The 13429-nt window shown below is 49.5% G+C and overlaps 1 protein-coding gene across 1 annotated transcript; it reads right to left on the bottom strand.

Annotated features, from left to right (window-relative positions):
- Positions 1 to 3093: 3093 nt before the first annotated feature.
- LOC125320047 (orthopedia homeobox) lies at positions 3094 to 8936 on the bottom strand. The gene is made up of 3 exons (XM_048291987.1): positions 8790 to 8936; positions 7444 to 7853; positions 3094 to 3656 (listed from the first exon to the last, which is right to left on the bottom strand). Exons 1-3 carry the CDS (start codon positions 8824 to 8826, stop codon positions 3126 to 3128), a joined length of 978 nt encoding a protein of 325 aa, XP_048147944.1. The 5' UTR covers positions 8827 to 8936; the 3' UTR covers positions 3094 to 3125.
- Positions 8937 to 13429: the final 4493 nt, after the last annotated feature.

Genomic DNA, 13429 nt, shown 5'->3' with positions numbered 1-13429 from the left:
AAATCTCAGTCTACTTACACACTGGGTGGAACAGCTTAAGGCTAAAATGCACCTTAACATAAGCAAACAAGCTCAGCTTGTAACAGCCCCAGTGCCTGGTGTTACCTACTTAGTCAGTAATAGGCTAATTGTTATTCAGCATAACTATTCCCTCTCAATTTATATGGAATTCAGTCATTTATTTTGATCACTTTACGTGAATGAAGGAAAGCTGTTCATGTTGTTAGATAGAACTGGTTTGTGCTGTTTAATTTTTATCTTTTAACATCAGCAAGATTGAGACTTTATAGTAAAATAATTCAGACAAAGCATGTAGCATATGTGAGTGAAGCCTGTGGTCTCCTTCCTTTCACCCACGTTAAACACATAAGAGCATCACCTTAGATGTTTTGTGCTGCAAAGCTTCAGCGGGTGCAAAGGGTACATATAATTTCAAAAATCTCCAGGACTCAGAACACCAGGATCTATTGCTATGGAAACAAATCAAATTTGTATCAAATTGTGTAGGATCAAAAAGCTTTGCTCATAACCAGGACTACAGTTGCATTAGAATATAGAGGAAATGATGGATGTTTTAGGAGCGAGCATTAAGCCGAAGGACCTTTGTAAGGCCCCTTTCACAGAGCTGGAAATGTTCAGTGTCAGGAGTTGGATCTTACAGGTTGCGTCTCAATCCCCTGCCCCCAGCCAGAGAGAGCATTTTTCTCCACCATTAAAAATTTTTTTAAGATCTTCCATACCACACTTTACAACATTCCTACATCATAAAGCTGTCTTGCTTATAGCAATATAAAGCAGGTGTAAAAATTACGTGCTTGTAAACAACCTTCCATACATTTGGAAGAAGTAAAGTGAGATCTGCACTCTTCTGCATGTAAGTGGAGACTTTTTACCCTCCTGGCAGGCCACAATATGGGAAAGAGAACGCTGTGGAACTGGGAAGACCAAGGGATATCCCAGCTGGGCTGCTACTCCCCTTGGCCCATGCAGGGTGACCCATTGAATAGGGAAGCTGGAGGTAGTCTAACCAGCTCTGCTCCATAGGCACCCTGTGTGCCCACATCTTTGATGGCTGGTCTAAACTGATCACAAACTTCCATCTCAGAGCTAAGCCTGGGTGTATGGAGGCAGCTGCTCTGCCCCAAGGCTGAGCTATGGGCTAGAGGGAGGGCTGGGAGGAGAGACGGAACATGGTGACCCCTTTTCCCAAGTGCTACCATGGTATGGATTGTGGTATGGGACATCTCTTGCCTAGCCTAGACTACCTCAGGTTGAGCATCCTGGGTTGTTTCAGCACCTGCAGGAGCAGACTCCTGCAGAAGGGCATAGGGCTGTTTCCTCAGGTGACTCCCAGAAGACTCACTCGTGGTCTGGATCACCAGTAATTTATTCTGCTTTTATTTCTCTTTTAAATTAAATATGCATATGTAATATGTACTTTGGAGCGGGCAAGGACCCTTCTGTGGGTGCCTGTGGAGTCGGGCATTCTCAGGTGTGTAATTAAGAGGTGTGTAATTGATGTACAAGGAGAAGAGATCTCAGTGTATTGCATAAAAGGCAAGGGCGAGGGGGGAAGAAGGAAAAAAGAAGCCTAAACCTGGATGTATGATGCTTGGAAATGTACTGCGCTTCTTTTTCCCACCATATCAAAGTTTGCACAGGAGTAAATCCAGAGTTCTCTCTTCCATGGGGTTCGCTTCACCAGCCATGCCCTCATTTCATGTTCTGAAAAAACGAATCATTCCTCCACTGCCTGCTGCCCGGCCTCCTGCTGACCCACTTCTTCACCCCTTGCCCCTGCCCTGCTTCGCCCCAGAACTTCTTGTTACTTGCAGTTTAAAGGCCAACCACACAGAAAGATTAACAAAAGTTTATTAATCATGAAGTATTAAAATTGTGACAAGTGAAAGGCATCAATGCAAAGTTAAGCAAGCAAACTATCCCCAAACTTGTGACAAAGGACTCAGTGAATACCACAGAAGGAAGTCCTGTCTTTTTTTTTTTTTTGCCTGCAGTTGAAGACACCTCTCATATCTCACACGCCACATCAAAATCTATAATTCTTCATATCACATACTGAAAATGATTTTATTTATTCATTCACATTCACTTGATATAAACGTGTCCAGAAAAGTCAAGTAATATGTTTTATATTAGCTCAAACATTTATTAAGTAACCCAAAATTCAATAAATAAGCACAGACAATAAGTTAAAACATATCACGAATCGACCAGTATGTAACAAGAATGCTTTATCTACACAAAACATCCTATTTCACATCGTTTGTTCATTCCTCCAGCGGCCCTGCCCTGCGGCGGGGTGACCGGCACATGCAGGCTGGCGGGCCGCGGGGCCGAGCCGGGCCGGGCCGAGCCGGGCCAGGCGGGGCGGGGGGCGCGGCGGCGCCTCCGCCGGCGCTGCGGAGGGACAATAGCAGCAGGAACGTAAATAAATGCGTAAATAAAGGTAGGGAGGATCGGCAACTCAAGTGTCACGAAATCAAAGATCCGAAAAAGGGAAGCGCTCTTGCGCGCTTTTTTCTTCCCCCTTTTATCCCCTTTGTTTTTTACAAAAAGAAGCTTTTAGGTTTTTTTCTCTTTTCCCCATCACATTCGCTCTCGCTCATCAATGCTTAATCAAAATGGGTTTGATTCTCTCTGGGGTCTCCGTGCCGTTTCGCGAACCCGCCCGGCCGCCCCCCGACGGCGCCCTCGGAGCTGAAAGGAGCCGGCGGCAGGTCGCCGCTCCTAAATAAACCATAAAAATTATGAAAACAGAAACAAAAATGCGTTTCTTTGCAAAGCCAAAGCCGGACGGGCGGACAGCGGGAGAGCCGGGTCGTGGCGACGGAGGGAGGCAGAGCCGGGCTCGGGGCGGCCCCGAGTCCTCCCGCCGCCGGGCGGAGAAAACCGCGGGGCACAGGGGTGCGCGGGTGATGCGCGGGGTGGAGGGGGCTTGGGGAGGATCGGGGGATGTTTCTCGGCCCACAAACCAGTCTGTTGGTGTCTGATTTCAGATCCTGAGTCGACTCCCTGGTAAGTCGGGTGGGGGAAGGCGGGGGCGCGGGGCGAGGCGGGGGCGCGGGGCGAGGCGGCGGGGGCGGCGCAGGGCGAGGCGCCGGCCATTAGGTGAAACTCATGGAGACTGTGTGCTCTAGTGCTTTGCGGCGGAGGGAGGCGATGCTGGTTCCCCGCCACACGTCGCTGCTGTCCGGGGAGCTGCAGAGCTGGGGCGAGCCCGTCACGTTGCTGGGGCCGGGCAGGGAGGCGGGCACCATGCCGGGGAAGGCGGGCTGGTAGAGGTGGGACTGCAGCCCGGCGCCGTTGGAGCCCGCCAGGCTGTTGGAGAGGCCCATGGAGTTGGGCGGCGGGCCGGCCGCCAGGCTGCACTGGGACAGGGACTGCGCCATGGCTTGCTGCCGTCCCAGCGCCGGCGGCAGCGGCAGCTGCGACACGCCGGGCATGGCGGCGGCGGCCCAGCGCGTGTCGTTGGCGTGGAAGGAGCACAGGCTGTCCCCCATGGCGGCGGCGGCGGCTGCGGCGGCCGAGGGGAACTGCGGCAGCCCCGGTGTCGGCAGCAGCGTGCCCGGGGCGCGGAACACGTTCGTGGTCTTCTTGCGTTTCTTCCACTTGGCGCGGCGGTTCTGGAACCAGACCTGCGGGCGGCGGGCAGCGACACGCTCCGTTAGCCACCACCACCCCCCCGCGGCCGGGGGCCCCGCGGGACCCCCGCCCCGGCTCCCGCCGCCCCCCGAGCCTCGCCCCCGCCGGCCACGGTAGCTCTTCACACCCGCAGTCCCACGCGTGTCCCCGTCACAGGTTGACGAAACCGCTGGAACTTTTAATAACGAAATCGATTGATTTGTCCGTCCCGGGCGTAAGACTGCAGGAGAGGAGCCTGGCCTTCCCACGAAAAAAAGAAAAAAAGAAACAAGAAAACCCGACCAGCCTACATCTCTGGCCCTTGCGTGGATGCGTTCCCGAGCCGCCATCGGGGCGCGGCGGGCGGAGAGCTCTGCCCCGGGCCAGCCGCCTCTCCCCGTGCCGCCGGGGCCCGGCCAGGAAACCCTTGCACCAAACCACACGCATTTGGGTTTAAAAACCCCAAAACATAGCAAAACCAAACCTATAACAACAAAAACAGGGGTATTTTAGGTGAGTGGGTGCCCGTGGTGGCACCATGGCAGGGATGACTTGGTGGGTCTCGCCGCACCGCGGCCGAAAGCAACTGAGACAGTCGTAAAATGGGAGGACGCGCGTCCACCTGAAATCCGAGGGAGCGCAGTGCCCCAATCTGCTGGATTGCACGGGCTCAGACTCCATACGCGGACTGAGAAAGGCGGACGCCCATTAGCTGGAATGAACGGCCGTGAGGGAGCTAAATATTATATGAATAATCGAAAAATCGCGTTCAATTATGTTTTAGGGTTAATAGTCAAATTGCGGCTACAAAATCTTTTTATGTTTCATGGTTTGTTGGTGGTGTAAAGAATCTCCATCAGGTCTGATCGCCTAAGTTCATAGCTACGTTGCATATGCTTTTAAAATGTGAATGTTTCCAGTTGAAAACTGGTGCATGACAGATTAAAATGCAAGGAAAACCTGGGGGAGATTTTGAAAATGCACACATGACAACTCTAGAAATATATTAACCATGAGCATTTGGCAACTTTGAACTCCTTTTAAAATGCAACTAGCCCCTGAAAATTATTAATACAACAGTGAGAATCTAATGGAGGTTGGAATCTGAAAATCTACCTTGATGATATCTGCTGTTACAGTAATATAGACATACTGTAAATGTGTTTTAAAATATACAGCCCATTTAATTCCCCAGCTATAAACGGGTGAGAGAGAGTGAAAGCAATAGAGAGAAGGGGAGACAATATCACTTTTGTTTTTCTTCTTCTCTTTTTTAATTTTCTTTTTTTCTTTTTCATTTTTCCTTCTTTTTTTTTTTTAGAAGCCGAAGCTTTATGAAGATCTCATTGGAATCCAGCAGATGATTAATGTGAAGATTTGGTAGGAAATCTGGAGAGCTGTATTAAAGCTCAGATCTCAGGTTCATTTCGATCAGCCAGCCGTGAACTCTGGGCCGAATTCATTACACTTTAATAGTGCTGGGAGAGGAAGAAAATGCAATTTCTCATTCCATTAGAAAACTAGAAAATACTCTCAGCTTGTCCCCTATTAAGATGTGGCAGGTGACGGGACCATTGTGGGGGACACGGTCAATGGAATTACAGCACATTATTTTTGTTCGTATAAAATATTGGAAGGCAAGCCTGACTGTGCAGAAGTTATTTCACTGATTTAGTTTTTATGTAAATAAAATATTGAAAGTTAATTAATCCGTGCTAGAGACTAATGATTATGCTTATTATATTGCATTTGATCGCGTAATTTGCATGATTCTCGCATTGCTGCTTAATAAGCCATTCCAGGTTATAAATAATTCTGAAATTGGTTTCTAATAATGGCATGCTATAAAAAGAATGGTTTTATTACAGCAGCTTGAAAAGCAGAGCAATATCAGATGTGGAATTGGACTCCCGTTTAAGCATCAGCCAGTTTAATAATTATTTAAATGTATCATATACATTAAATACGGATCTAAAATAAGGAAAGTGGTGATTTATCCTAGCATCTAAAACCCTTAAAAACATATACAGCCGCTATAAATTAAGCATTTGGAGCATTCCTTAATCAGTGTGGAGCCCACTTACTGAAAAGAATCTATAGGCTATCTGTTAACTATAAAGAAAACTGTAAAGTACTTGTATAAGAACATAAACTAATTACTATTTAATTTGAATTTGATCAAGGAGCAGTGATACATCGGATTGTGAAGTAAATATATTAAATTTTTTTTGCCTTAGATTACATAATGTTAATCATTTTGAAGTGTTAATTAAGAAGGTTATGTTGATCTGATTACTTTTTAAATTACAAAACATTATTGTAAAAAATATTTAAATTGACACTCTATTAAACTGTTTTTATCAGCAGTCTCGAGCTATTAGCATTGGTTTAAGATTATGCCAGAGCCATTAAAACACTTTGTCTTTCTTCCTACGAATTTCTTTGATGTGCTGTTAGAAAATAACTATTTCCATTTTATATTTTACTTCATTTACCACACTCCTAATATTGAAATTGGTATCATTAACCTTTGGGAAACCCAATAAAGTTTAATAGACCTCGTTTTCTTTTTTTCATAGAGTCAGTTGTCCAATTATATTTTATTTGTGAATCTAATTTCTTTTTTAATTTAAACTAATTATAGTTCTGTGTAGGCTGAGTCAAATTGTTTTACTTTTTAAAAGCAGACGTGCTTTTTCTGTCACATTCAAGAACGGGATCTGTTTTCCTTCATTAAAACGCTCATTTAGGGATTTCTCTTGACGTGTCTTTATTTAGCTCAGGAGCCTATGCTTGCCGAGAGGGATTTTGAGCAGTGACTGCGCTGAAGTGCGGCGGCAGTCCCGGTGCGCGGTACTGAGCTGGGGTGCGCATCCCACAAGTGCTTCTATTGTGCAGGCTTTCGCTCCTCGGAACGGACTCGCCCAGAAAGTCGCTAAAATAACCTTATACACACAAAAGCTGCATCTGAGCGGTCTAGCGCTTTGAACCTTCTCCTTTACCAAATTTCGTTTGCATTTATTTGCCTAAATAGTTTCCTACTGTCCTGTGTGCAAATATATATATACATGTATTTTAGGGAACAAAATGCACCCTGATGTTGAAGTTACTCACTACCCCTGCCATCGCCAGGCATTATAAAAGCCAGTATGAGGAAACTCCGAGTCCAAACACAACTGGCTTTTAGCGAAGTGCCTTTTTAGGAGCCGGTATGCCTTTCCTCGCACCCCACCTCCGCTCTCAGGGCTGTGGGCACCGGCGGACGCCCCTTCCCGGCGGTGCCGCGGCCGTGCCGCCGTCAGCACCCTGGACAGCGGCCCTGGCGTCGGCTCCTTGGACAGCGGCCCCACGGTCGCCACCGGACTCCGCTCCGGTGGAAAAGGAGTCATTCCCGGGAGGTTCGGCTCGACCCTTAGCGCCGGGCTATTGCGAGGACTGAGACCGTTCTTCTCGGGCTATCCCTCCCCGGACTTTTTCCTGCCGCGGGTCGGGCCGTGGAGCTGAGGGAAGCTCAGCCTGCGCCTCGCTCGGGACCACCGCGCTGCAGGTGGGTAGGATAGAGGACAAGGGGACACCCCAAGGTGACAGCTTTGCGGAAAGGGGAGCGACGCACGTCTGATTTCAAGGCTTCCTGACCAAATTGTTGCTTTCAGGGTTGGGTTATTTCCCACGCCGTCGGGCTGAAGTTTGGGGCACCCACCCCCTCCCCGGTGTGCCTGGCCTCGCCGCCGGCCGGCCGTGTCGCCGTCGGTGCGACCGGGTAAGGGCCGGCAGGCGCTGCGCGGGGGCGGCTTTTCATACCTGCACCCGGGACTCGGTGAGACCGATGCGCAGGGCCAGCTCCTCCCGCATGAAGATGTCCGGGTAGTGGGTCTTGGCGAAGCTCCTCTCCAGCTCGTTGAGCTGCGCCGGCGTGAAGCGGGTGCGGTGCCGCTTCTGCTTCTGCTGACCCTGCTGCTGCCCGGCCTGGCTGGGGTTCTGGCCGCCCTGCTGGCCTTGCTGCTTGTCAGGGTCTTTGGCGCTGACAGCTAGGGAGCTGGGGTTGGATCCCACCGTGGTGATGTCCTCCCCCGGCAGCAGGGTGGTCCCTTCCACCGTGTCCGAGTTGGGAGCCATGTCTCCCGGGTGTCCCCCCGGATCCGAGCCCCCTACGCCCAGCCGACACTTCACCGCCTCCCGGTGTCCCAGCAGCTCGGCCGCATCTTTCATCCCTGTGGAAGCAAAGGAGCGGTAGTCACTCGCCTGCAGCTGAGCATGGATCCATCAGAGCCGCTCTCCAGTGCATTGAACTGGCGAGAGACATCCAATCACCGCCACCGCCTCCGCCCCGCCGTCCCCCGGCCGGCCGCCCGCCAGACCCGCAGCCCTGCTCGGGTCGACGACACGCAGAGACCCTGGTCTGGCGCGACCCGGGCAGAGGGGAGAAAACTTTACATCGAGCAGCTCCTCTTCCTGCTGAAATAACCAGTTCCCTGCCCGGCCTCCCCTTGCGAGACCAAGGGAAGGGAAGAGAGGGAGAGCAAGTTTTCCCGGGTTCAACTTGGATTTTCCAGCGGAGCTGGTAAGAGAAAGAGACGGAGAGAAAGAAGTAAGGCTCGAACCGCCCTGCTGCCGGGAGCATTACCTCCCCGAAAGATGCGCGGGAACCTCGGTCAGTCTTGCCGATCTTTCCCCTCTCCTCCCTCTGCTTCTCTAAACAAACTCATAAATAACCATAAATAGATAGACACAGATGTTTCTCCCTTTTTTTTAGAAGGAAAAGAAGGAGGGAGAACGGAAACGGGCGAGCAAGAAAAGGCCACACAGAACTCCGTAAACATCATAGAGCTCATCTGTCCTAAAATAATAATCATCATCATAATAATGTGTAGGTACGTATACAAAAACTGGGGAGAGAAAAATTAAATGATCCACAACTCGCTGTAGATCTACATACTCCGTAGGTCTCACTCTCTCTTCTTTTTTATGTTAAATCAAATTAAACTTTAACACAGTACAATTACTTTTAAAGGAATTAGCCCATTTAGATCGCATTAAGGTAAAATAAGGAACAAATTGTCAATTTCCTGCCCCGGCTTCTTCCCCGCTCGCCGCCGCCGCCGCCGGTGCAGCCGCCGCGGGGCGGGGGGGTGCCGGGGGAAACTCACCGAGACGGGCATCCAGGAGGTCGGCGTGAGACAGCATCGCGCACCGCTCCAGGGCGAAGGCTGTTCCCCCCCAAATTTTAGCGGCCTTAAGTTATTTAAAATAGATATAAGATATGAGATATATATATATATATAGATATAGATATATATATATAGATCGTCTAAATGAAAGAAAATTCGGTGTGTGGTTAAAAAGGGGGTCTCTTGCATTATAATGTCCTTTAGAGAGACGGGGAGGTGCTTAACACTTCAATGAACCCGTGAGCAGCTCGGCGCGGGGACCAATCAGGAGGGCAGCCTGCAAATGTCAGCGCCCGGAGCGCCCCGCTCCGCCCGCCCGCCGCCCGCCCGCCGCCGCCGCCCCGGCCTCCTGCCGCCCCGGCCCGGCCCGGCCCGGCCCGCACCGCGCCCGCGCTCCCTTACCTTGCTCCGCTCGCCTTGGCCGCCCGCCTTCTCCCTCTCTCCTTCTCTTCCAAGTGCACAATTGCCACACTCGTCCGCTCCGGGTCGCCCCTGGTTTATCGGCTTTTACTGTTTTTAATGCCTCTTCGGAGCGCACCCTCGCACCGACCCGATGAGTCTCCCGGGGGTCTCGTAAGCTCAGCGCCCACCGAGGGCTGCGAGCGGGGGAGACGGGCGGCGCGGGGTCGGGCAGCGCTGCCCCGCCGGCCGGCGGCCCCGGGGAACCGGTGGCGGGAGCGGCAGGGGAGACCGCGGCCAGGCTCTCACCCACCCGAGCCCCGACGGCTGCTGGGCGTCGAGGAAAGAGAAACTTGCCCGAGTTCCCGCAGCGGGCCGCGCTGCACAGGCTCGCCTGGCCCCCGAGACTGCCCGCCACCTCGGCCCTGCCCCGCCCTGCGCCGAGGCAGTGCGCAACGAGGGGCAAGGGAGCCCAGCACCATGCGTCCCGGCCGGCCGGGGAGCTCTGCCTCCCCGCCCGGGATTTAAACGCCCGTAAGCCCTATTTTTCGGGTAAAGTCTCCAAGTTCGGCTAACCTACAAACTCAGCTTAAAGCAGTAAATAAAGTTAAATGCTTTTTATTTTCCTCTTGAATATGTTAAACTACTTGAACAATTTAAAGTGCTTTGCAGAAGTGAAGCGAACCATTTCTAATGTTCTGATTTTTCAAAGCCAGCCAACAACAAAGTTTAGATTAGTAATATATTTCTAACCAGAGTAATTTTCAAGATCATTAGGCATTTATGTAATTAGTGCCAAATCTATAAGCTTTTATTACGATTATTAGAGTAAAATCAGTATAAATTTGTACTAATTTACTACTGTTTAGACTTGGCTGTCAAGCCAAGAGGTTCTTATTGTAAATGATAACTGAGGAAATTAAGTGCAAAATTCTGTACCATTTCTGATCTGCTCCTAAACAATCCGTTTCAATTGTATTTGTAGCAGAACATAATGCCCTTTTAAAGTTATTTGACTTGTATTTTTATTTGCAAAACAAGAAAAATACCCTCTACCCGGGCACAATGAAAACTGATATTTACTACTTCCAGCTTGATTACCATTGATTTTTAATTCAAAACTGATGCAATTAGGATTATTCATTTAGTGCAAATAAAGCTTCCACCAAAAAGGGATTCCAGTGAAGTCTATGTTAAATAATACGGCGCCAATGGCTTTTTTTTTTTTTTCCGCCATCCAATTGACTTACACAAAACATTGTAAATACTGCATGCGAACAGATGCAAGAGCGGTTTTGTTTGCAGCTCAGATGTGCAGGGGTTTCGGCAGAGACTGAAGAAGGAGACAAAGGAACCGGCCGACCGATCTCTAGGGCAGTTTTGCTGCCTTTTTTTTCCCTCCTCCCAGCTCAGGCTACATTGATTCAATTCAGCTTTCGAGGCGTCGGGCTGTTGAGAGAACCTGAGTGCTCGGGAACGGCCGCTCAGAGCAGGGACAGAGACCCAGAGCCGGGCCACAATTTAGCCGGAGACAGAGAGAGAAAGAAAGGAGATGGAGGTGGGGTGGGAGTTTCGGGATATTTTTTTCCCCGGCTGGTTGGGGGACTGCGGAGATAGCACATTTGCTGTGCTTTTTTCCTTTGAAAATTATTCTCTGTGTGCAGCTGTAGGGCAGGAGGGGAAGACCCGGCGGTGGAAATTGCCTGGAGGAGCCCCCCGGCCCGCTGCCGGGCGTCGGGACGCGCGGAGCGGAGCCGGCGGAGTCGCTGGCGGGGAGACGGGCCGGCGGCGCGGGGGCGGCGCGCAGCCTTTCGCGGGCGCGGGAGTCTGGCCCTGCCCGGGCCGGGGTGACGCGAGCGGTCAGGGGCTGGCCGGGGCACCTGGGGTTCAGTTTTAGCTGTATGTGTCGGCACAAGTATGCGGGCGCTCAAGGTGCTTGCAGTCGGTTTCTGCCGACCGCGCCGCGGGCGAGGTGGCACGGCGTGTGTGTGCATCTATTCCGTGTTGTTGTATGTTTCAGGTCGATAAATAAATGTGTAATAGTTAATGTGCAGACACATCAAAGTAATAACAATGGGATGAAATCAAAGGATTATCAATCTCTGTTAGTAACTGCTGAATAACAATGTTGCAGTGTGATTGATAGCGCGCTTCATTTTATGACTTTTCTATTGCTCTTGATTTTTATAGCAGTATAAACAAACTAAATCATTTCTTCCAAGACTTCAGAGCGCAATCGTCTTAAGGGAAGGGGGGAAATCAGAGAAGGAATTTTGCGGGAGAGAAAAGAGCGGACTGGGCTGACACTTAGACATGTCAGAAAGAAAATGACAATGGGGCACATGTAAAATACCGTAATCACATTCCGCTTTCTCATACTCCTGTTTTGTCAAGTGCCCGAATTCACCTGGGCAGCGTTGGATATGTATTTACAAGGATTTTATTCCCCGTCATCATTCCATTTTCCCAGTGTAGCCAGAAAAGTGCCAGTCAAGTCCATTCCCTGTTACAATTTACGGTATTCCCCACATGATCATAGGAACTGAAGTTCCTAACAAGGAAAGGCTTTAGCACAATGGCCAAAAATCTTCAGAGTGACACGAGTGTCTTCAGAAATCACTTCAGAGCAAAGTAAAAGGATTTTCTATGACGGATCCAGTGATTTTTCCTCAATAAATAGGTTTTAGATTGTTACACACACGTAGAACTGGAACAAAGGGCAGTACCAGAAAATATATTGGTTGCCCCTAATAAAATTTATTTAGACAGTTTATTTCTCATAAAAAATAGAGATTGAATTTCGTACAGAAGCGGCTGCCAAGAGGCCAGGCACTGGGAGATCATCTCCCCCCGCACCTTCCTTTGCCTTTCTTTCCTTTTCCATCCCATCTCTTCCTTTCCCTGCCCTGCCCGGCGGCGCCCGGCGGGCCCGATCCCGGGGTCCCGGCCGGGGCCGGCTCTGCTCTCCCCTGACGGCCCCCCGCCCACGGCAGCCGATCCGCCCGAGCGAGCGCCGCGGGAGCGGGGCGTGCCGCGTTTGGGAGTAATATAACCCTAATTCTCCAGCGCTGTGACCCTGGTAAGAAAGGGTAGAGAACTTTCCAACCCCCAGAGCTCCCCCTCTCCCCTCCGCGCTAAACTCAAGCCCTGATTGAATGAGGCTGTAATATAAACAAGTGTATTTAACCAATTCTGTTCTGATTTAGAAACAGAACCTTCTTTTATCAGAATAATTATATTTGGAGCGAGAAACCCAGTAAAATAAGGTTAAACTGCTAAAGTCAGCAGGGTGGCTTTGCTGATAAGATGGCTGATAAGATTTGTAATTTGATATTTTATTTATGTATTTCTTGAGCATCCATCCAGTTAAGGCGGCTGCTGTATGCAGAGCACCGTAATTGGTTTTTACACGTAGCAACGCTCACAGCGTTTACCAAATACAACTTTTGGTTGCTGGCTTGTTCGTGCGGCTTTGTTTTTAAATTTTTTTTTTCATTTTTATTTCCAGACAGTAGCGCTGAAATATCGGATATTATTATTCACATTCCAACTGTTCAGTGCTGCATTGTAACATTGTTCGCTTTAATGAGAAGCGCCTCCCTCAATAATTAACGACCTCACATTTCCCTATTTTCTTGCCTGATGAAAAGAATCAATTTTAATTCATTGTAAATTACAGCTATGCTTTTGAGTGTTACTTGCTTACTTTTCCACATCGACATACCCTAAACACAAATGACAAATCAAACTATATCCTTTCGTTAGGGGTAATTTGGAGTTAAGAAATGGAAAAGCATAAACACGTGTTTTCATTTCAATCAACCCTCTCGAAAATATGACTTCTTTGGAAACGAAGGACCAGGCTGCCAGCAGCTACAGATCCCAATTTATACATTCTAGTCAGAGCTAAACGTGACGATGATCATAGCCGCTTTACGACATTAGGCTGCATGTAGCGTTTTGTCTCTGCAATAAATATACTTCTTTGAAAACAACTTTATGAAGTTTCAAGGTATCTGTGGCAAGAGCGCTCGCAGCTCATCAGAAACGTAGCCGTCAGGTGTCCCGAAAACAGCCTCCCTACGGTCGGCGGGGAGAGCTCAGGCCACCTGACACCTCTTCTCAAACACTGTTAAGAACAGCATTTTCCCATTTGCTTATTTATCTAAACATCTGCATCCGGCTACGGCGGAGCCAAAGGCAGCGCCTGCGAGCGTCTC

The sequence above is a fragment of the Corvus hawaiiensis genome, chromosome Z, assembly GCF_020740725.1.
Source record: "Corvus hawaiiensis isolate bCorHaw1 chromosome Z, bCorHaw1.pri.cur, whole genome shotgun sequence".
Lineage (NCBI taxonomy): Eukaryota > Metazoa > Chordata > Aves > Passeriformes > Corvidae > Corvus > Corvus hawaiiensis.
Note: the sequence above shows the minus strand (reverse complement) of the source record. Positions and strands in the feature narration are given on the sequence as shown.